The sequence below is a fragment of the Bombus huntii genome, chromosome 2, assembly GCF_024542735.1.
Source record: "Bombus huntii isolate Logan2020A chromosome 2, iyBomHunt1.1, whole genome shotgun sequence".
NCBI classification, from domain to species: Eukaryota; Metazoa; Arthropoda; class Insecta; order Hymenoptera; family Apidae; genus Bombus; species Bombus huntii.
The window spans coordinates 13,027,857-13,049,501 of NC_066239.1; the positions used below are offsets into that span (position 1 = coordinate 13,027,857).

Below are 21,645 nucleotides of genomic sequence, written 5' to 3' on the forward strand. Positions count from 1 at the left end.
ATTCAACCGACACTTCTCGCGACTACTAACATTTCAGTGCCCATCGAGTCTCTTCGACCTGTCCCTGATCCTGAGTGATATCGTATATCACGATGCCGCACTTCATCAGCTCCTGCAGAAGCGCATCCCTATTCCTCGCGTCTTTTATAATCATAACCACGTCCTCTGGCGCAGAATGCTGAAAGGGCAGAAAGGAAGAAATTCCACGCAATAAAAACGAATTGAAATATACAGGAGGGTTTCTCCTACCATTTTTAAGTGTTAGAATGGAGTTAAAAGGAAACTCGAAAGAAAACTTGACAAATAACCAACCGAGGGGGGTCACAAGAAAAGCGTCTTCCAGAGACTTGGCGAGGGAGTGGAACATTGAATTTGTATGAGCAGAAAGCGAACGAAAAGAATATCGCGAAATTGGTCGTTTAATATCGTTTCGTACCTACCGCGAGAAATGATTGCACGGAATAAGGGGTCGATAGAAACACTTTCCCCGACTGTCGCGACGGTGTAGAAAAATAAATTTACCGAAAAATCCCAGTCTTTGGGAACTGTAGATGGTGGCGCAGCATGGGGGGGAAAGCAGTCAAGCGTTAATCGCGCTAAAAGGGGGTTGCGAGTGTCGTTTACCTCTGGAGACGAAATTGTTCCAATCACTTCATACTTTCTCGGCGAGTCCGCTAAATCTTGAAGCTTTACATCCCCTGCAACAAGATTCATAGTTTGTTCCAACCTTTCTTTTCGCTCTTGCTCCTCCTCCTCTACTCCCAGTTCTTCTTCCTCCTCCTCTCCCAAATCTTCCCCTTGTGGATTAACGTATACACGATCCGATAAGAGCTGAGAAAGAAGAATTTAATTGCTAGCGATGTTGAAAAGAAAGATGCTACGTGTGTACGGGCGTCGATCCGCATAATGTTACTAAACTGAAAGCATGATACGATAGCAAGTGATTCTGTATGAAAAAATAACTAGAAGATATAGAGTGATATTTTTTCCATATTAAATTTTGTTCTCTTTTTTCCATTTGTATTCTTTTCCATCTGTTTAAGGAGTGAAGTATGAAATAATATGGAATGACGGAAGAAATATTTTTTATCCAACAAACATATATATCATCCACATCTTAGTGTTTTAATAGTATTGCCTGGAGGATGTAAATTCAGAGCATCCGGCGACGAGTAATTCGTCATGCATCTTCTCTTCCCACGGGGTTTCGATTATGTATGATAATACCCGCTAAGCTAAGAGGAGGTGAAAATAATTGGTTTAACCACTCAGCTTTCAAATTTTGTATATAATTGGCGCACAATATGCATAATAATATGTTTAAAGCATAGGATGCATAAATTTCCAATCTCAACAGTAAAAACGACAAATCTTGATAAAAAAAACTTCATTCTACGGATTCACGTTCTTTTCTTCATAAATCTCTCCGTTTCGTATCACCAGTTCGGCGTTATCTTATGTATCGATCTTTCACTTCAGTTTCGGGAAAGGACCTTTCATCAAAGAACTTTATTGCGCTACGCTGATAGAAAGACGATTATTGCATCCGGTGTATCAATGACGCAGCAAAAAGAGCGATTTCCGTTTAAAATGAGCGTAGTTAGCAGTTTCCGACGGGATTCCCGATTAAATCTAATCGGTCAAAAGGCCATTTAATTAACGGTATTTGGCTCTGAAACTGACCTTTTTCGATCGTGTTCCCCAAGTTTATGGCGCAAGAAATTCGATTTGTAGTTTCTCTCGTTCGACTTTTTGACGGGTCACCAATCGAGAATCGAATTATATCATGGCCAGGGGGCACGAATGGATACAAGAATAATGACCTATCGATTGTTACCTTTAAAAGAGATGCGTAATTTATTCTAGGAAGAGTAGTTCGCATGGAAATTTGATTGTATAGGTATGCTCACGCGCGCGCTACAATTAAGCGGTTCGCTGTGAAACTCAGTATACTTCCTGCTTGTACTAAATTAATTGAATGGGAACATTCTTTTTGTTGCTTCCTACATTAAAAATAATTATAGTACGTTTTGATGCGATCTATATGTATGAGATAATTGATTGGTTTATTTTTAGCAGACAACGTAGAACGATCTTGTTTAGAATGTGGAATCGTAGCCTCTTTAATGCGGATAATAGCTTCATTATAGATATTGCGTCTGTATCGACGACTTTTATGTTTCCGTCGTTTTTTATGAGTACGAAACAAAGTATGGGGATAAAATATATCCATTGCTGGATTATAATAAGAGCGATAAACTTTTCTCTAGAAAATTTGCTCAAAACTCTTTATGTTTTGTTCATTTACATATATATTATAATAGGTCTGAAAGTTTTGGTATCAAAATATAAATCTTTTGTCATTTGAGTGAATTTAAAGATCGGTGAATCACATACGGACACACCAATTAATTTGTCTCCCTAAAGAATAGAGAAAAATTAGAGCATAGGAAGCAAAATGGTGTCCTTCTTTTATCTTAACTCCGTTTCCTGTTAAACGAACAGTATTGTCGATTGAAAATTCATTCACCATTCACGAGATTCTGCACAACAGTCACGTATGCACGGTACATGAATAATCCATCTTTCGCGAACTACCACGATCCCAACTACATAATTATTTCACGCAGGTATTAAAATATTAACAAATTCCTCAAACTCCTACTGTTGATATTTTAATTTCATAAACAATTTCATAGATTTAATGAAAATGTAGAATGAAATCCCGCATTACGTTGGTAATTGATAATTAACCTAGCGTAATACCCGAACAATATTCGAATAAAATTGGACTAAATTCTATATAGAATACCATGATACCATACCACTATATAGAAAACAATGTTTTCAGAATATTTTATAATAATTTTCCACTGTATGACTTATATCTAATTTCAACTTAGTTCGTTTCTCTAAAATCGCTCGGTATTTCAATTCCTTCTTCCTTAAATTTTGAACACACGATACTCAAATTTGCTCAATAATTTACGGTCTCCTGATGGAATATTTACGCACAGCTTGTACCAGGATGCCCAATAAAGGACCGCAAACCCATATCTTGTGGGAAACACCATTTGATCTAAAATGCATGTGAAATACTTATTCGAGGTTACGTTAAATTATACCGTATCTGAGCAAGTCATATCGCGCCTTGTCCCAGGTACACAGTCACGAGAATTATTTGCATTTTCTACTTAATTGCTTGAACGCGCCGCGGAGAAAGTAAGCTCTAGTCGCTTAGATGTTACCGACGACTATCGATCAATTCGCGACCGCAAATTCACTGACACACAATTTGCCTGTAATTTGCAAGCACTTATCCGGCAAAGGGGAACCAACGTTGCACTCGGTTGTTAAAAAAAGATTCTACCTGGAGGATGTTTAAAGAGGATATGCTAGAACTAATTCGAAATCGATACCATGAGACATGCATATGGGGTGTTATGAAAGAAAGTCTGAGACCTTACTCTTTCACCTTAGTTCTCCACCTTGTCTTCCTTCGACCTTCGATAGTTGCATATCTTTCGAATCCTCAATTCATAATATTTTTCTTTGTGTTTTTATTTCAAATGATTAATCAATACCAGTACATGTTAAAATGTGTGTTTTTAGTTTAATTCTTATGGTCTCTACGATTTGAAGAGGAACTAAATGTTTCGCTTTAAAAGTTTAAAATAAAACGATACATTATGGAATGTCGTTGAGTTTATTTTATTATGATCTGTTCCATGTTTTTATGGAATGGAAAACGATATAGGTTTTGTATTGTATATTTAAAAAATTGACATTAAAATTCTGAAACGAATCTTAAGATATTATTTATCATTCTAAAACTTCTTTGAGCTTATTCCTTACTGTACTATTAAATTGAAATATTTCATGACTATCGAGATTAAGCGGAACACCCGGTATATTATATAAATGCATGCAACCATCAACCAGAATGTATGCAAAACGATATATATGAGTTTTTATGTAGGAAGAAGTATGTATATTTTATAACATGTATATTTTTATAGCATATTTTTTATTTATGTGCTAGTTTATAGCACGCTTTCCACATCATTATAGTCACACCTTTTTATGATGAAATGAAAGCTTTTTATCAGATATTTAACACTTTTATCGCCGGATTAATATTTCTTGGAACTGAATTAAATTTTAAAGGATCGCGGGTGGAGTTCAAATACAAAATTATTTTCAAATGAAAATTCGATTTGCATTTTATCAAAATATAAAGAGTTTTTCTGAAAAAAAACTGCACGTGGCTTGAAAAAATTTTGTTTCACGTGTATATCTCGTACAAAAATTACTTTTATCTCATCGTTGGCAAAATCATAATAACCTCATTCGTAATAACCTGTATCAAAATTATTCTATCTAAATGCTGTACTAACATTAAATCTTTGGTAAAATTACAGTGACCCCATAAATTTTTTTGAATGAAAACTTTTGATAAAGTTCAAATGTGAACTTTTCACGCTTACATCGACCAGTTTTCTGCCGTGATAGCTGTCAACATGATTGATAAACACGCGCCACGGTTTGAAACTCGACTCGACAGGTTCCTCCTCCGCAGAGTCGTTCTTGGATATTCGGAGTGTTCCTGGATTATTCTTTGACGATAAGTTGACATTGTTAACATCATCCGCATACGACATTGAAATCTTCTTCATCTCTGTGATTATCGTTTCTCGTGCGGACGAAAAGGTACAAATCTGTCGCGTGACCCACGTTTGAATTTTAATTGGCTCGATTACACGCACGACTTCGCGCCGTTGATGCTTTCGAATCGTGTCCAATATCGCATGCAAGTGAAATTTCAAACGAATATAAATTGTAATAGAGCGAATGATAGATTTCAGTTTGAGAACATTTAGAAATACTATACTTTAGTAATATTAATTAATACTTTTTAATGTCTTATATAATTTTTGTTAAATTGCTTTCTGATGAAAAATATATACGAGGGAATGATAAATAACATTTTGGAGTTTATTGTTGATTGTCAGTTAACAGGAATATTTTATGAGAAATTCCAAGTTATCTTTTATCAAATTTTATTGATTGTATTGCAATATTTAGTACTTCTATCTTTTTGAAATTGCCTCTCAATGTGAAATATATAACCTGAAAATAATAAATGGTATTTTACTGTTCGTTATTGGTTTTCGATTAACGATAATGCTTCATGAGAAATTTCAAGTAATTTCTTTCTCAAGTTTTAATGACTGCATTATCATATCTAATATTTTATGTAACTTTCTAAAATTGTCTTTCAATGGAAGATAAATAGCACTTCGTAGTTTTTCTTTTAAATCATTTATCTATTGTTTAATATACTTCTCGATATTGCAAACAATTTAAGTAATAAAAATCAATATTTTGATTATGATACAAAGTATAACGAAAAACAAATATTTTTTAACAATAAAATATGATTGTTTTTCTCACTATACATCGCTGATTAATTTTATACGAATTCGTCTTTTCTTTTTTTACAATATATCATCCACTACTATTTACAAAGGCAAAGACTTATTATTCGTTTAACAACTCATTACATATTCATGTCGTGTTACAAAGACAACGGAATTAAATTATATTCACTTCATAAATTCTCGCGCACAATAATTAATATCCAAATTCGCTATTCCATAAATTGCTTCTTCCAATTAAGCTACCAATTAATTAAGTTGAAGAATTACGCTTTCCAAACTTTGTCGGTATAACAATATATATATACGTACATATAATATAAATATAGATAATATGGATAATATTTGACATATTGTAAAATATTCTTCTTCAAGCTATCTAAATAAAATCCAAGATATCAGATTAAATCGAATCAATCGAATTACATCGAATCTACTTTTATTATCGTCCCTAAAGGTCTCAGAAAAATCGTGACGAAGAACAAACGAAATATAGTAGGTCGAAAGGTCGCCGATCAAATTGTCCGATGTCCCAGATGATGCAAGTGAAACGTGACAGTCCAGCTAACCTCTTGTAGATTACAGCGCACGTTAGAAAGGTAAGGTCAGGGTCGTGAACATTTCGTCACACAGTGATCAGTGCGTCACGTGTCATGGTCATGAAAATCTATCTGAAATATCCAATTCAAACATAGCTTGTATTTTGTATTTCTCGATCGATTGGCCAATATCGTCTTATCACGAGTTTTCTATCAAAAAGGGATCGTTCCAATTTCGTTTCTTCATAACCACTGTAGCTGAATTTTAGAGTCGTAATTTGATTAAAAAACAGTTCGGTCACGAAAGAGATGAAATCCTATATTTGCAAATATTGACTTAAATTTTATATCGACAGAATATTTTTCATTCGACAAGATGAAGAAATTTATCAATAATTTCATTGACTAAGATATTTTTATAAAAATTAAACAAGGGTGATAGATGATCAAGCAATTGTTTCGAGAACTGTAATAGAAAAATTAATAGAAAATAAATTACTTTAAACTATAACACAGAAATTAACGGAATTCCAACCTGCATCAGTACCGTGAAACTCGATCATTTTATTGTATCTACTTGAACTCTCTTTACATATAATATATCTCTTTAATCTGGACGTTTATCATAAATACTTCGTGAAGTTCCGCTTAATTGGAACTAGGTGCAGAGGGTAAAAATTTGCGCGTTACCATGGTAAGGTGTCTGTGCAACGCACAAACCAGCCCATATAACCTTGCCACCTACGCAACCGGGATGCGAGGGTCAAGGCTGGTATGTAATCCACGCGGAAGATGAAAAAAGCTAGGATAATCGATAATTGAACGGCTGTATGGCGGGGAATTTGCGCAAATGGAAGGTGGACCATATGACTAGGCAATTTGAAATATCACTGGAAAGCCATGCAGTACGTTTTCCGAGCATGTAATGACTTCCGGGACTCGATGTTTCCAACGCTTTGTCATAATATTCCAACTCAATAGGGACTCCATTGATACCGGATATGACTGAATATGAAACTTTATTAAAATAGCGACCTAGTTTAAGAAAAATCATGCGTTACGAATTTTATACTCTTTCCAACTCTCCTTTTCTTTTTTAATTTCGCGAGTTAAGTGAAGAATTTCAGCACCCAATAAATCTAAAGTGGAGATATACTGTAACGTCCTGTGGAAAGAACAACTGTAAAGGGTATTGCACGGAAATTTATCGCTGACGGATACCATTTTAAAAAGCCAGTCTGTATGTGAGACAGAGGTATCGTGTATTGTAAGGTGTCAAGATTGTTGTCGTGTACAAAGTATTTTAATAGGACGGATGGATTTCATAAAAGAAATTAAAAATTAAATGGACATAAACTAATTTTATAAACTGACTTTGCTTATGATCTCGTTGGTGGTCTCGTGTAAGAGCCTTATCCTTTACAGCATTTTTGGTAAGAACACCTAGGAATGTCCAAGCTTTGTAATTTCAGTATAGAATGTGTTAATAGCATATATTGTAGTTGAAATCTTCCCATAATATAATAATTAAATTTCGAATTCAGTCAAACTCAGTTATAAGAAGAGATGCAATTACAAGCAACTCAAGTTGATACGTTACGTAATGATACAAAGAGAGCAGAAAATAATTTAGAACTATTGAACTATTTAGCTTTACCTTTGCACCAGTTATGTATCCCTCGACTGCGTCTCAACGATTTCCACGTTGAAATAGCTGGCGCCTACATCGACTGTAAAAGTAACTCGAGCTTTTTCCTCTCAACTATTCCCTCTTAGTCGACGAAAATAAAATATCCTCTTGCGAAACGACTCGTAACTCTCGTAACTGTTGCACCGCACACCGAGCGATATACATCAAGATGGTGAGCGGGGATGGGTCAGAAAATGGCCTCGGAGAGCTTTGCTACTACTAAAAAATGCAGGCTGGACCGTGTTCACCCTGTTGCAAACGAATATTAAGAGGCGGGTAAAGACGTAATTCGCTAGCATCAATCACTTAGGCGTGCACGCAGAGATGCTATGGCATTCGAGACCGCGATTCTCGAACGAATGGGCCGTAAATCGAGTTTACGCCCAAACTTACGCACATTATCACCTTCGTCATGCGATCATCGCTACCTTGCTCCACTAGATAAGAAGAATGAAGAGACCTTGGTAGAACTCAGCTGTTCAAGCTTTTTACGACCTTCTGGTGCGTGGCTTCGCGATTACCGATTCGTTACGATAGGGTGAAAAACAAACCAGTGGAAGTCAGAAGGGTGTAGGAAACTTATTGAAGACGCGAGAGAGAGTGGAACACTGATTCCCGGAATACCGATACGGCTTTATCGATATTCGATTTTATTACGAACGATAACTTAACCCATTTACTGTTATGATTCCTATCTAGAAATCATAAAAAGTTATATATATATACACCGTAAATTTTATGCATTATGATTCCCAAACTGGGAGTGTTTCATCGAATCATCAACCTAAAATTTCCTTTGGATAAATAAACAATTGTATGTACGTTCTTTTTTTAAATTTCCAAGTGCAGTCTAAAAGCGTAGATTTATCGTAAAAAGTCGTAGGAATTGGAAAGAAAAACGAAAGTGCCGTTTGATGGATGATATTCTGGTTTATCGTAGTATATTCTTGGAAAAAGTCCTTGCTACATGGACTACCTATGACCGCCTATAACGGGCCTGTGTAAATGCGGTGATTGCAAATCTTCGTGTATTTATACATTCAGTGACACACAAATTTACAATCATTATGAATACAGGGAACAACATGGTCGCACGTAATTCGTAACAATATCGGATCGAATAGGTTGTAATTATTTTTAGTCGTGTTGGGCTATGTAATTAAAGGATTGTTTATTTAAATAGGGCAATTTATGTTTCGCAAGTGTTACATGCTACTTAACCTTGCATTAGAAATCTGTGTATCCGATACAGTTTGTTTCTTGTGCGAGATCCAAATATTTGAGTAAATTATTAAATTTAAACAGGACAATAAATTAAATTTTCATTTTAATTAGGATGTAGTATATTGTATGAAAATTATATCGTAATATGCAAGGTACTCATATGGTTTTAATCGAGATAACTGTACCTATTATAGTTACATAGTAATTCTAATTTGAACTCCAAATCCACTAAAGATGAATTTATTAACAAACGATAAATATATATTTATCAATCAAAAAATATGAACTGTTCATACGTTGTTTTAAATTGTCCTACAAATTTAGGGCTCGAAGTACGATCTACTCGGTTGGTCGGCCACTCCTTTTCTAGCCGCAATTTTTAGGAATGATTTTAAGTTTTTAAATTTTAAGTTTACATACGCGTCCGAAACGATTCTCGTATATTAAATAAATCGCTGAAACAGCCGTATTTATATAAAAATTGTAGAGTTGATAATCCGGATTGTTTAGTTCGATAAAAGGTACATCCAACAAACGAAAAATCCAGGCTCATATATCGGCTCAATCGTTCTAATCCAATCAATCATACGGTAGCATCCTCACCGATTCCAAAAACAATATTTGTGTGATGGTTGTACGCGTTGCTTTTGTCTTGCCGCGGAATCGATATTTTATTTTAAAATGGCTGTATATATGATATACGAGCATCGAATACATTTTTGTATTGACATGCGTATAACCTGAGGATTTATGTAAAAGCGCAATGAAATTTATAAAAATGCAGATATCGTGTCATAGAGAGTTCGACGCAAAAAATTGTATAGAATAGAATAAATTCTGATTCGCACAAATCATCCATACTGAAATGTAATGAATTCTTTATTTGAAACAATTAAGATTTATTTTTAAAAAGCTACTGAAATTTCATGACTACATATACGTTTCCTAAATTAATATTAAGGAAAAAGTCTGTTACACAGGGTAGATTAACTTCAAAGAAGCTGAATGCTCTAATTATAGAATTTCTCTAAACTCCTAAGCATTCAAATTTATTTAAACCTCGAAATATTCTCTAATATTTCTCTCCATTTCTATTTCTCCTTTTCTCCATTTCTCAAATCTCTACTTTTTATAATTAACTAACAGACTTTATATTGATCAATATCGCTGATTGATACAAATCTTTCGAATAATGAAGACGGCTAATTAAAACAAATCTGGATAATAAAGAAAATCGACGAGTTGGAAAATCGATTTGATTGTATTAATCCGATTAGTCGTACTTCAACCTCTCTGCAGATTTTCCCGTTAACCATTGCCCGTAACAATTGTATTTAGCTTTACTAGTTAAAAAAGAATATATAGAAGGAATCAGATTTAAGTATCAAGTTATAGTCATTTTTAATATACTCGATCGCTTGTTAATCCTCCTACGGTTCACAAAAGATGAGAGTTGCCATTCCGTGTGAAGCGCGTTACTAGGTCTCTTCCGTTAATGAGTTTCTTAGTTATCAAGTTAGATAGGTTTCCATTTTATTCTAATTACGTTAAATCTTTTAGGAAGTAAAATTTTTCAAACATCTCTTCCTACATATCATAAAATAGCTTAATTAAGATTGTTCGAGGCCATTCTATATTAGTAAATTAGGTGCCCCGAATAGCTTGGTATTAAACATAATGCATCCAAAAGATGTCCCTCAATCAGGATTAGAGGCTTATATTAGACAAGGTCATGACAGTTATCTCTAATTGATTACTGTAGAAAATGGTTTGGATCAATAAATTACATAACACGTTAGCAAAACATTAATAAGAACAAAATTAATACAAATTAACATCTTATTTAAAAATTAAATAATAATTACTTTTAAAACATCACTGAATCCCGATGTTCACTTAATAAATCTGTATCGTATTTTACCTTCGGTAACAAGCTTGAAGCAACCCTATCCTTGAAACATTGTCTTGTCTTGGAACAACAAGAAATAAATATAGCAAATCATTTAACTATTACCAATACTTCTTTTTTTGTTACCCAACTCGGCAATACCGTACTTACACATAGTCTCACCGACGCTAACTAGATTGAAACTAAATACCCTAACCACGTAGGTAAATAAATGTAAAATATTTAAATATTTAATTTTTTAGAAATTATAATTATATAATCTCTTTCGAAGTGTCGAATAAGCCTACGATTAAATACCTACTACGCTGATGAGTCACTCACAGGATCCCAGTAATCACAATGCAAAAACCTAAAGTAGAGGATACAAATTCTCAGAAGTAGGGAACCAAGTTTAAAACCTGAAGGCGTCGACATCCGCTGATGTAGTGGGAAAATCATTGTTCGTCAAAACGATGCGGACACGCGAACGCCTAATGAAGCATCCTACCCGTTGGAAACTCATTCTATTTGCATTATTCGAGGCGCTCGTTGTATTATTATACGATCCAGGTGGTTGCGACGAGTTCCTGTCATTATGGGCGTTGAAGACACGATTAATAAAGACGGCAGAACAAAACGCTCTTCTACTCGAGACTCGTTTATGTGAAGATGTGTCTAACGCAGGCATGAGCAGCTCATGACCGTATATTGTGATGGAGAAACTACTAAGCGTGTGTGTATGTATGTGTGTGGAACTCTGTATATTAAATCTGACAAATTCACAGCTGTCTTGGATCTAATTATTGATTGTAATTATAATAAATATAATATAATTATTCATCCTAGCTATAGTAAAATATATCTACTTTTAAAGCGCACATTCTCTTCCAATTTTCATCAATTTTACCTAAATACATCCTACAGAACCAGCTTTAATTTTTGAGTAAATTTTTGTTACATTTTATGTATCAATATCAAATTCCCCAAAATAGAAACGTAGTCCATGTTTTAGCGCGTGCGAAAATCCATCTGGCTCTCATTTTCTCGTGGGCGACTCGCAACGCTATATGTTACATTAATCACTGTGCATGTGCTTTAAACGAAGCGTTATTCTTCATCTGCATCAACTTCTGCCGACGTTGCGAAAATCATCTATGACTTTTTGCCGTCGGACTTTAAATGACTCACCGTGTGACATATTGTAGGCTTAAAAGGCATGGACAATAAACATTTTACCTACGCTCTTTTCTGTTTCTTTTTTCGTTCCTTTCTTTGCCGTGAGTGAAGGCGCTTGTTAGGCAAAACGAGCAACTTTGGGAATGTTTTATTATGTCGCGATTTATCAAAGAATGTTCCTACTTCTTTTTCTTGGTGGATTTGTATTTTTAATTAATTACATAACAGAGAAACATGAAATTCGTGACGTTCATTTATATCGAAATGATCAACTATCTTAAAATTGGAAGATAGAACAATGTAATTTTATTCTTTCGTCATTAGGTAGATCTTCAACCGTATTGAAGTGTATCTATTGTTGATCCATACGAATTAAAATGTTTGATCGTGTTCACTGTATTTATCTTCCAGATTTAAATCGATACTGGAAAATATTCTTTATTTGCCGTGCTACTCATTTCATTAGAATTCTCTCAATTCTTCAAAAAATGTAATTATCTTATCGAGAAACCGTTCTAAACACTGTTTCACACAACTCGAAATTATCCAAAGTTGCGCAATTAAGGATCTGGATGGTGTCTATCTTCCACTATCGATCGATACCATGTAACAGCTTATTCGATTTAACTGGTATACTAATTTCGTGAGTTCCTCGCGTGCTTTGCTAATCTCTAGACGAAAAGACATTCCTTCCCTTGATTAAAATTTTTAGCTCCGTTAGGCGCCTTATCTCACTGTCTCTTGTCTAATTTAATTAACTACGAGCTTAGGCCTTTGAACGTGTCTATGTCTGGTAATTAACGTTGAATTTCGTTATATTACCTCAAAGTCTTTTCTATTAACCGTCCGTCAATGAATCATGGTGGTTTAATTGAAAGCGAAATCTAACGAATAAAAAAGAAAAAAAGAACATATGAGAGGGATTGTTGCGTTTTCTTTAGAAGAAATTGTTCCGTGTTAATGTCCTGTGAATTTTCTCGCAGAAGAATGGACGGAAACGTTTCCGTATCAGCTGCTGGTTGGAACGGGAGTAGCGTTGATGGCTCTATTACTGTTAGCCGCCGTGAGCTTCCAATGTTCTTCTACCTGGCGATGGTTAATGAGGGTGAGACGGCACATGAAGGAGCAAGACGCTGAGAGCGACCTATCGCAACAAAACGCTATACGTATCAGTCATTCTCTGCCGGATCTCCAATCAGAGCCAATCACTCACGAGTACGTCCAAGAGCAAAAAGATAGCAAAAAGGTATGAGCGATAATATGTGTACAGTAGAAACGAGCTGCTTTCTTCTTTTCTTTATGTACTATGAATACGCTTCATGTGTACCGATTATGAATATGAATTTATTAGTCTAGAAGAGAGTAGTGCGAAGTTTTACTTTGCGTATGCTGTAGATACGAATAATGTTTAAGAATATTCGAAGAATTTTAAATATACATTCAAAATCAAAGAATATAGAAAACTTCCGCATCTTTGTATGTCGATATTCGCTTTATTTAAAGATAACGAAGATTACGACGTAATACGCAAATCGAACACTCTACAGGGATAGCAATCTTATTTTTCACTTGATAACGTCAGTTGATCTCATCTACTATCCATCATTAATATCCTACAGCAAAAACACTAGGAACTACGGCGAAGTTATGAAGCCGTTAATAAGAATAAAAAGTACTGAACTTAAAAGAAAATTAATAGACAGGTTTTTACGAAACTCGAAGATACTTTCGAATATCGCTTGAGTATTACTTTTCTTAGCACTCAAGCTTCAATTCAATTTCAGCAAAATTATTTTCTTAAGAAAATAAAATTTAGAAATTCAAGTAACCATCTTTCTTCCTTGTAGGTATTATATACGAAAATTATATTAAAAAGATTATTCCACTGTCTAGTTTGTTTACCGCGCAAAGTTTGCTTGTAACAATACCGAAACGCGTAAATGGAAATTTCAAGTAGCGAAACATTACCGAAGAAAGTTGTTAATTGAGCAGCTAACGAAGAGGCGGTCGACTTTCAGGATAAACTCCTGAGATATTAAGACGCAATGAACGTGTTACGCTGTGGCTTGTTTATAGGTATTGCGCCAGACGACCCTACCCATTGTACCGATGAGACACCAGAGTTTTCAAAGACAACTCTCCCATCGTCTCGATCTACCGATTAAGTTTAGCATTTGCAGTCTGGAGAATCGTAGCGATTCCAGCCTTGGCTTAATCAAGGTACGCTTAGCATTAGTAAATCCCTTTTATTTCTTACTTTTATAGAAGTGAAATACAGTTAATCAGAAAATCTATCACAGAATTCTAAAGGAAAAATTTGATTTTAAACGAAGAAACTAAAAGCAATACAACAATAGTAACAACAATATAAACAATAGTAACGTCAAAAAATTTAAACGATTTAATAGAAGTTTTTTCTTCGAACGATCTTCCGAAAGAATTTGACACAGACTAGACAATGTACCAACGAAGCGACGTGCAGACAAATGAAACAAACTAGCAAATTCAGTTTCATGGAAGTTTTAAACGTGCGTCTCCGCATTTGCAGCCGGAACTTTACAAAAAGGAGCTGGGACAAGAGGACGCGGATAGTTGCAGTACCACGGAGATGGAATACGCTGGCAAGCTACATTTTGCTTTACGCTATGACAAGGAGATGGAGGGTCTTGTGGTCAAAGTGAGTTTTACGATATTCCAACTGGACCTATATTTTGTTTGCAGTCATTCGTATATATCATGAAAGCATTCCAGGTACAACTGGAGTTGTCATTGTTAGTGTTGCTTAAGTTATGCCCCGAGGATTAAGATCTAACTTTCCGCGGTCTACTTCTTGAGACAAGCGAAGAGTATTTCGATTTACGTCGTTGGCTGTATTAACTTCACAGAGAGAAATATTGGAGTAATTATAATTACTGACAGATAAACCACGCCCCTCTGAATGACTGATTAATATTTGTAGAGTTATTGATCTCAAGGAATTTCTCCCCATCTTTGCTTCCCTTCTTCATCGTTTCAACCTCAGATCTGCTAATTCACTACTAACAAAAGTATAAGCACCCGAACTCAAAATTAAAACACCTTTTAAGCCATTAATTCTTGAAGGCAAGGCACGAGGCACGAAATTAAACTATCGTGCCGCGACGCGACGCAGCAGTGATCCGACCACGAACACAGTTATCGGCGTATCGAAAACCGCTGTACGTGCCTGGTAGTCACGCTCTTATTCCTTTATATCGAGTGTCTCTATCGACGGAAGCTGGTGCCGAGCTTTTTTCCAAAGCGACGCACGTACCTCGCGAAATCAACGTGGAACACAGAAAATTCTTTTTATTGGCACGATGACCGACATGCGCGCTCTAGTTTCATCGTTTGTTTCAAAATCATATTGTTCTCGATTTAGGATACGTTCGATCACGTGCAGCCGCTTCAATTAAACTGCACATTCATCCAAGGTCGTGACGCATCCGAGAAAAAATTTTCAAGATAGATAAAGACGGGGATGCATAAACGAATCGATGATGCATAATCCGATCGAATCAAAATTCATTTGGTATTCATCCTTACGCGAACGATTCGTGTCCTTCATCGATGATTTACGTCAAAGAACGATCACCGCTCTTCTCAATACATAATTCCTTCTCGAATCTAGGTACTAATCCTGCACTGAATATTCATAGCCAAGAGTGGTATTACCTAAGAACTGGTTTTCCAATAGAGAATCTGTACTGAAATCAATTATGGAACTTAAGCGGATATTTGTAGGTTATCGGTAGTAGATGTTGTTAACATATTATTAGTAAAATAGCTTCTGGAATATCGAGTGTAGAGTAAATGAGTAGTGAATACATGAATTAACAATGCAAACTAAATGTAACAGAATACTAGGGATATACCGACTAGTTACCGGATAGTCGGTTATTTTTGTAGTCTGCAATTAATCGGTGACTAATCGTCGGCGAAAAAGGCTGATTGATCGGTCTTAAATTTTTGATTTTACTAATAATTTGATGAAGCATAGAAATCAAAATACAATGTTTCTTTATGTTATTAACATAATTTTAATTGTTTTTAATATGTAGTATACTTCCTTATGGATACATATTTGTACGTAACATAAAAGATTAAAAATAATAATTAGTATTCATTGAGAGAAACTAAATAAGTACCAATTAACTAGAAGCATTGCCCATTATTTCTTAATTTTAATTTCTTAATTAAAAAACCCTTCTAAAAGACGAAACAAGACGTAATAAAATAAATCTAACGAATAATGTTAAAAAATCTTTTTCTTAGGTTCCTTATATTATAAACTTGACGCGTTTTGGAGCGATGTTTGAAAATGATCGACAGAGACGACTAGTCGGCCAAAACCCTAGTCGGTGCAACTCTAAAGAATACTTTTATCTTAATAAATATGATCAATTTTAAAAACCTTGAGGAAATATGAACATTGATAAGGACATTCAGGTTATCTTTAAATCATCAACCCTTTAAAAGGGGAAGAAGTAGGAAGAAGTAGAAGTATTAAACTCTATCCCGATACCTTCAACACGTACTGTTTGAAACCAAAAATTACTCTCGTGTAAAAATCAGATGCGCACATATACATATATACATGATACAATTATTGCGAAAAACTTTGAAGCTTCCAAGAAATAAAAGTAATATTCCAAGTAATGGAAACGACAATTACACTATTCCACGGTGCATAATTGACCCACTCGTTCGAACAACCACCATTGTGGCGAACGCTGAAAATAGATCGTCAATGTGAGGACACCGATTCTATTACAGAGACTGTCAGAATGAGAACGTTTTCGTGATGCTATACGTGTGTAGGTAAATTCAACTCGCAATTGCACTCGAGCGAGCTAATTACCTGGTCGCCATATTTAGTGTGAGCTATTCGATAATGATAATAAAGTATCTACGTGATGGTACTATGATGGACAGTGTTCTTGGTTAGATTAGCACCCGATGCTATCGTAACTCTGTCGTCGCTGTTTGACTAATAAATAACGTGTCGACGTGTTAGAGTTCACAAAATGGAATTGAAGGTGATTGAATTCGTTCTAAACAGGGCGGAACCCACGTCTCGTGGCACAGAAATGTAAACGCGACTGGATGTATGCATGCCACGTAATCGGTCTCATTCATAAATTTAGTCGAGGACGAAAGTATAAAGGAACGCTGGCAAAACCTACCGGGACCTGAATTTTTTTATTTCCCTCTTTTTCGTCAACCCTTCCATCGCTGCGCGATTGTAATAATATTCCAGATTAAATGGCATTAGGTTGAATAAGATGGGAATTAGGAACACTGTCGCATTATGCATCCATTTATTATTCGAGGAATTGTCAAGTATTGTAAAGAATTTATTCTATCGGCTTTTTGTTCAAAATTCAGTTTTTTACTATCTTTAAAAGTTAAAAGTTTTACTATCTTTAATACTTTTTATGTGCTGCGAATCTTTTATTTCTTTTGTTTAATTTTCGGAACGGGTACTTGTATTTTTCAGGTCCTAGATACAAATTTAAGCGAATCCCTTTGAATGTATAACATTTAATAACCATTGCCTTAAGTTAATGTCTTCTCAGTAGCTTAATAAGTAGCAGCAGATATACAGAGATATCAACTCAATCTACTTAAATTTTTATTCGAGACACAGCTGACATCAATCTTGCACATTTCCATACATACAATACACTTCCCTTCAAACGGATCGGTTTCACAGTTTTCTGCATACCAAGTAGCTTCACAATTCCAGACAGATGGAACAGATGACCAGTCTCTCAATATTACATCGAAATATATTTATATGAGTTTCCGTTATACACTATATTCAATACCTACTTTTGCAAGTCGTTTCAAATTAGATTCTTATTATCTTTATTACTTATCTTCGTTACTTTATTATCCAACAGGCAGTTCAAATCACCATCATATTATACCTATGAAGAACAAAAAATCATTTGCATACATGTACGTTTTTTAATGGGATCTTTTAAATCAGATCGACATGCTCGATCATTTGATACCAGTTCCCTTTATTGACAGTTCTTTCGATACGTTTCAACCAAGTTAATTAAGATATACGTATCAAAGGAAAGAACGTTTGGAAATATTTTAAGCAATCACTGTAATCCAAAAATATAATATCCCTTACAGATTCTAGAAGCTCGAGAATTACCAGTGAAGGATGTGACAGGTAGCAGCGATCCTTATGTTAAAGTGTATCTTTTACCAGACCGAAAGAAGAAGTATCAGACGAAAGTGCATCGAAAGAATCTAAATCCCGTGTTCAACGAAACTTTTATATTCAGGTTAGCACACGCGATCGAACAAATTTTAAAATAATTGTATTAAAAGAAAAATTCCTGGACCATTTGTAGTTTTATAAATTATCATCTTACATGTGGACTTTTCATGATACCAATACAATTATCTGCCATCAGTGTATCGTATGAAGAACTGAGGGAGCAGTATCTTCAGTTTTCCGTTTACGACTTCGATCGATTTTCCCGGAACGATTTAATCGGGCAAGTGGTATGGAAGGAACTGCTGGACTGCACCGACCTCGAACAAGAGATTGAGTATACGATGGACATTCTGTGCGCCATGCAGGTAGCGAATATGTCACTGAAACGTGTTTTTTATCATTTGATTTTATTGAAATACTTTGACCGCGTGTTTCAGTATTTCAGCGCGTTTTAAAATTTCATAGTTTCACTTAGAGTACGATAATATTTCTATAAAGAGAAGAAAGAATGGATATGAATCTAAATTAAATGAAAATAGAACTCACGCTCTTTGCTTTAGTATCTAAAAATGTATTTAAAGAAAAAGAAAGATACACGAAAAGTAGAAGATAGCAGAGTAATATCTGTCCTAGTTGCGGCAAAAAATTCACGAGGTCTATACTTTGACCTCGACTTTGGACATCATCTTAGCCTCCTGTACTTTAGAAACTGAACCGGTTTTTGCACGTTCCTTTAGGACAAAGTGGACTTGGGAAAATTGATGCTGTCGCTCTGCTACCTACCGACTGCTGGCCGGCTAACAGTGACTGTAATTAAAGCGAGAAACTTGAAAGCTATGGATATAACAGGATCGTCAGGTAATTTGCTTGGAACTGTTCCCTCGCGATCGTCGATAAGCGGTAAAATGCGTGACGTGAAATTTTTTGCGTCGATAAGTGCGACTACGTTATATATTAAATTGTTTATTTTAGGCAACAAGCCACAATTTTTATCCTTATATGACTGAGTATGTAATGTGATTTGCCTGTTTAAAAATAATTTGATACCCTCGGGTTATATAAATAGAATTATAGCATATTATATATACATATAGTACAAAATTGCATTCAATATAAGAGGAAGTGATGAACGACATGAGAATACAAGATTTATAAAATGTTAAAAAATGTATGCATTCTCGTCGCGATAGAAAATGTCATAAAATTAAACATTTCTCTTATTTTGAATTATTAATACGTGCTCCGACAAATGTTTCAGAAGAACGTTCGCTAATCCGAATGAGAAATTTACATTATACTCTCTCATTAGAGAAAAGTAACACTTCCACTATTTTGCTAACAACTCGAACGAAAGAATTACAAAGAATATTGTCGTTTGTTTCATAAGTTGAACTTTTATCGTGAACCAACAGTGACTCACGTAAAAAAGAGAACCACACACTCTCTCAACACGATGTTCCTCTATCATAAAGTTCGCTATAATACATCACTTAACATATTCTCCTAAAAACTACACTTCACGTCTTAACCAGCACCATTCTCACGTCCCATGCCATTATATAAAAAAAAAAAAAAAAAAAAAAGAAAACGCACAGAGAATCAATATTCCAACAACCATTCTCTCTCTATTCCTGCAATAACATGCAGAAAATACCTAACGTGCGACATTTTTAGACCCATACGTGAAGGTGTACCTGCTGTGCCAGGACAGACGAATCAAAAAGAAGAAGACATCTGTGAAAAAGAACACGTTGTTTCCCGTGTACAACGAGATCTTGGTGTTCGACGTACCGGCGGAAAACATCGAGGACGTCAGTCTCATAGTAAAAGTAATCGATTACGACAGGTAAGCGGTACAGAAATGCGTTTTTCGTGAAACGCAGTTTCGATCGCAGATCAATCAACGATCGGCTACGACCTGATTTCCTTCGTAGAATCGGTTCGAACGAATTAATGGGCTGCACAGCGATTGGCGCTGATTTCATTGGTATTGGACGCGAACAATGGCTAAAAATGCTGGAGAATCCAAGGAAACCGGTGACGCAATGGTATCCACTGATGGAAACGGTTCCTGGCCATATTCCAGCTGTGAGTTCGGAACCTCTTCCAGTGAGTCTGAGTTGCTTGAACAGCAGGTAAGTGAATGAATAGCTTTTTGAATTTGTCAAAGTAATTTTAATTGGGAGTTGGTTAACATGTTTAGCTTTGAGTAGAAATAAAGACTCTTTGTATATTTGATATTTTAAAATAGGATCAAATTAAGATATTTAACTAAAAAAGAAGTTCCATACTAGTAATGAGATTTTGGCATTTTGATTCTTCTTTCAATTTCTTTTTCTTTAAATAGTAAAATTGGAAAGATATTTTGACTAAGAAAGTCTTTAAAGACGATTTTCAAGATTTGGAGAACAAATTTGAGTCATGTAATGAAAAGAATATTACGCGAAGGTGAGGGAGAATTAAGTCCCAACATGACAGGATCATCATTGAAAGTATCTGTTCTGAAAGACCGCTGCATGTTGGAAGAAAAATTGAAATATCACGTTACAGGAATGTTTTTTCTTTACTTATATAATATATACATAAATAAAATAAAAATAAAACGTTTTTTAATACAAAACAGAAAAAGAAAAAACAATGTGTCTCAAAATGATACAGTCACTTTATAATATTTCTAATAGTTTGTTAATTGCGTCAATGTTAATAGATTATTCTGAAATATGTTTCGACAACCTTTAGCTTTGATATTACTTGAAGTAAGATCTAATAAGATCTGCTCTAATAACACCGTAAAATGCATTCCACGTTGTCGCACTTCCACTACCTTATTAGCGTTTTGAAAATGTTCTTTCTCCTTTGTGAATATTATGACAATAGTTTCTTCAGACATCTGGACCGTCTAAATTGAATTTCTTTTTCTCACTCCAGATGACATTTTCTCATTTGCTTTTCCAAGCCATATGTATAATGTGGTCCAGTTCAACCGGTTTGTTTTATTTGTTTGCATTAGAGATGGTTGCGTTTTCATACGCTCACATTCAAGTTGTCCTTGACCCGATGTGGTAACATCTTCGTACTGTTGATTTTACGGCTTCAATTCCTGGTCACTTGCTGAACACTTATTGTGGAATTGCTCATTTCTCTTAGAATTCTCCTTTTTTGATAAGTTGTTAATGTACATATGAATCACCTGGGTTAATCACCATATGCATCGTCAAATTAAAAAAAATCTGAAATTATATGCCGCGAACGTTTCATCCTTCTTGCAATTTCCCTTAATAGAACGATTATTTCTAAACATTTCGATAATCTGACCTTTTGCAACTTCTGTTAATGCGTGTCCTCTTGCAATTTTGTTAATTGAATACTCTCCGTTGTTAACAACATGCCTAATGAAGCAAGTAGTGTACCACGTTACATATTATTATAAT

The 21,645-nt window shown here is 35.0% G+C and overlaps 1 protein-coding gene across 1 annotated transcript in view; it reads left to right on the forward strand.

Moving 5' to 3' along the window:
- Positions 1-21,645, forward strand: part of LOC126877046 (synaptotagmin-10-like) — a 55,888-nt gene that overhangs the window by 27,769 nt on the left and 6,474 nt on the right. Inside the window, exons 2-9 of the mRNA XM_050639889.1 lie at positions 12,939-13,201; positions 14,032-14,175; positions 14,504-14,632; positions 18,124-18,278; positions 18,411-18,579; positions 18,952-19,072; positions 19,889-20,060; positions 20,149-20,349. Of these exons, the coding sequence (XP_050495846.1) occupies positions 12,939-13,201; positions 14,032-14,175; positions 14,504-14,632; positions 18,124-18,278; positions 18,411-18,579; positions 18,952-19,072; positions 19,889-20,060; positions 20,149-20,349 (1,354 nt within the window). The remainder of the gene's footprint in view (positions 1-12,938; positions 13,202-14,031; positions 14,176-14,503; positions 14,633-18,123; positions 18,279-18,410; positions 18,580-18,951; positions 19,073-19,888; positions 20,061-20,148; positions 20,350-21,645) is intronic.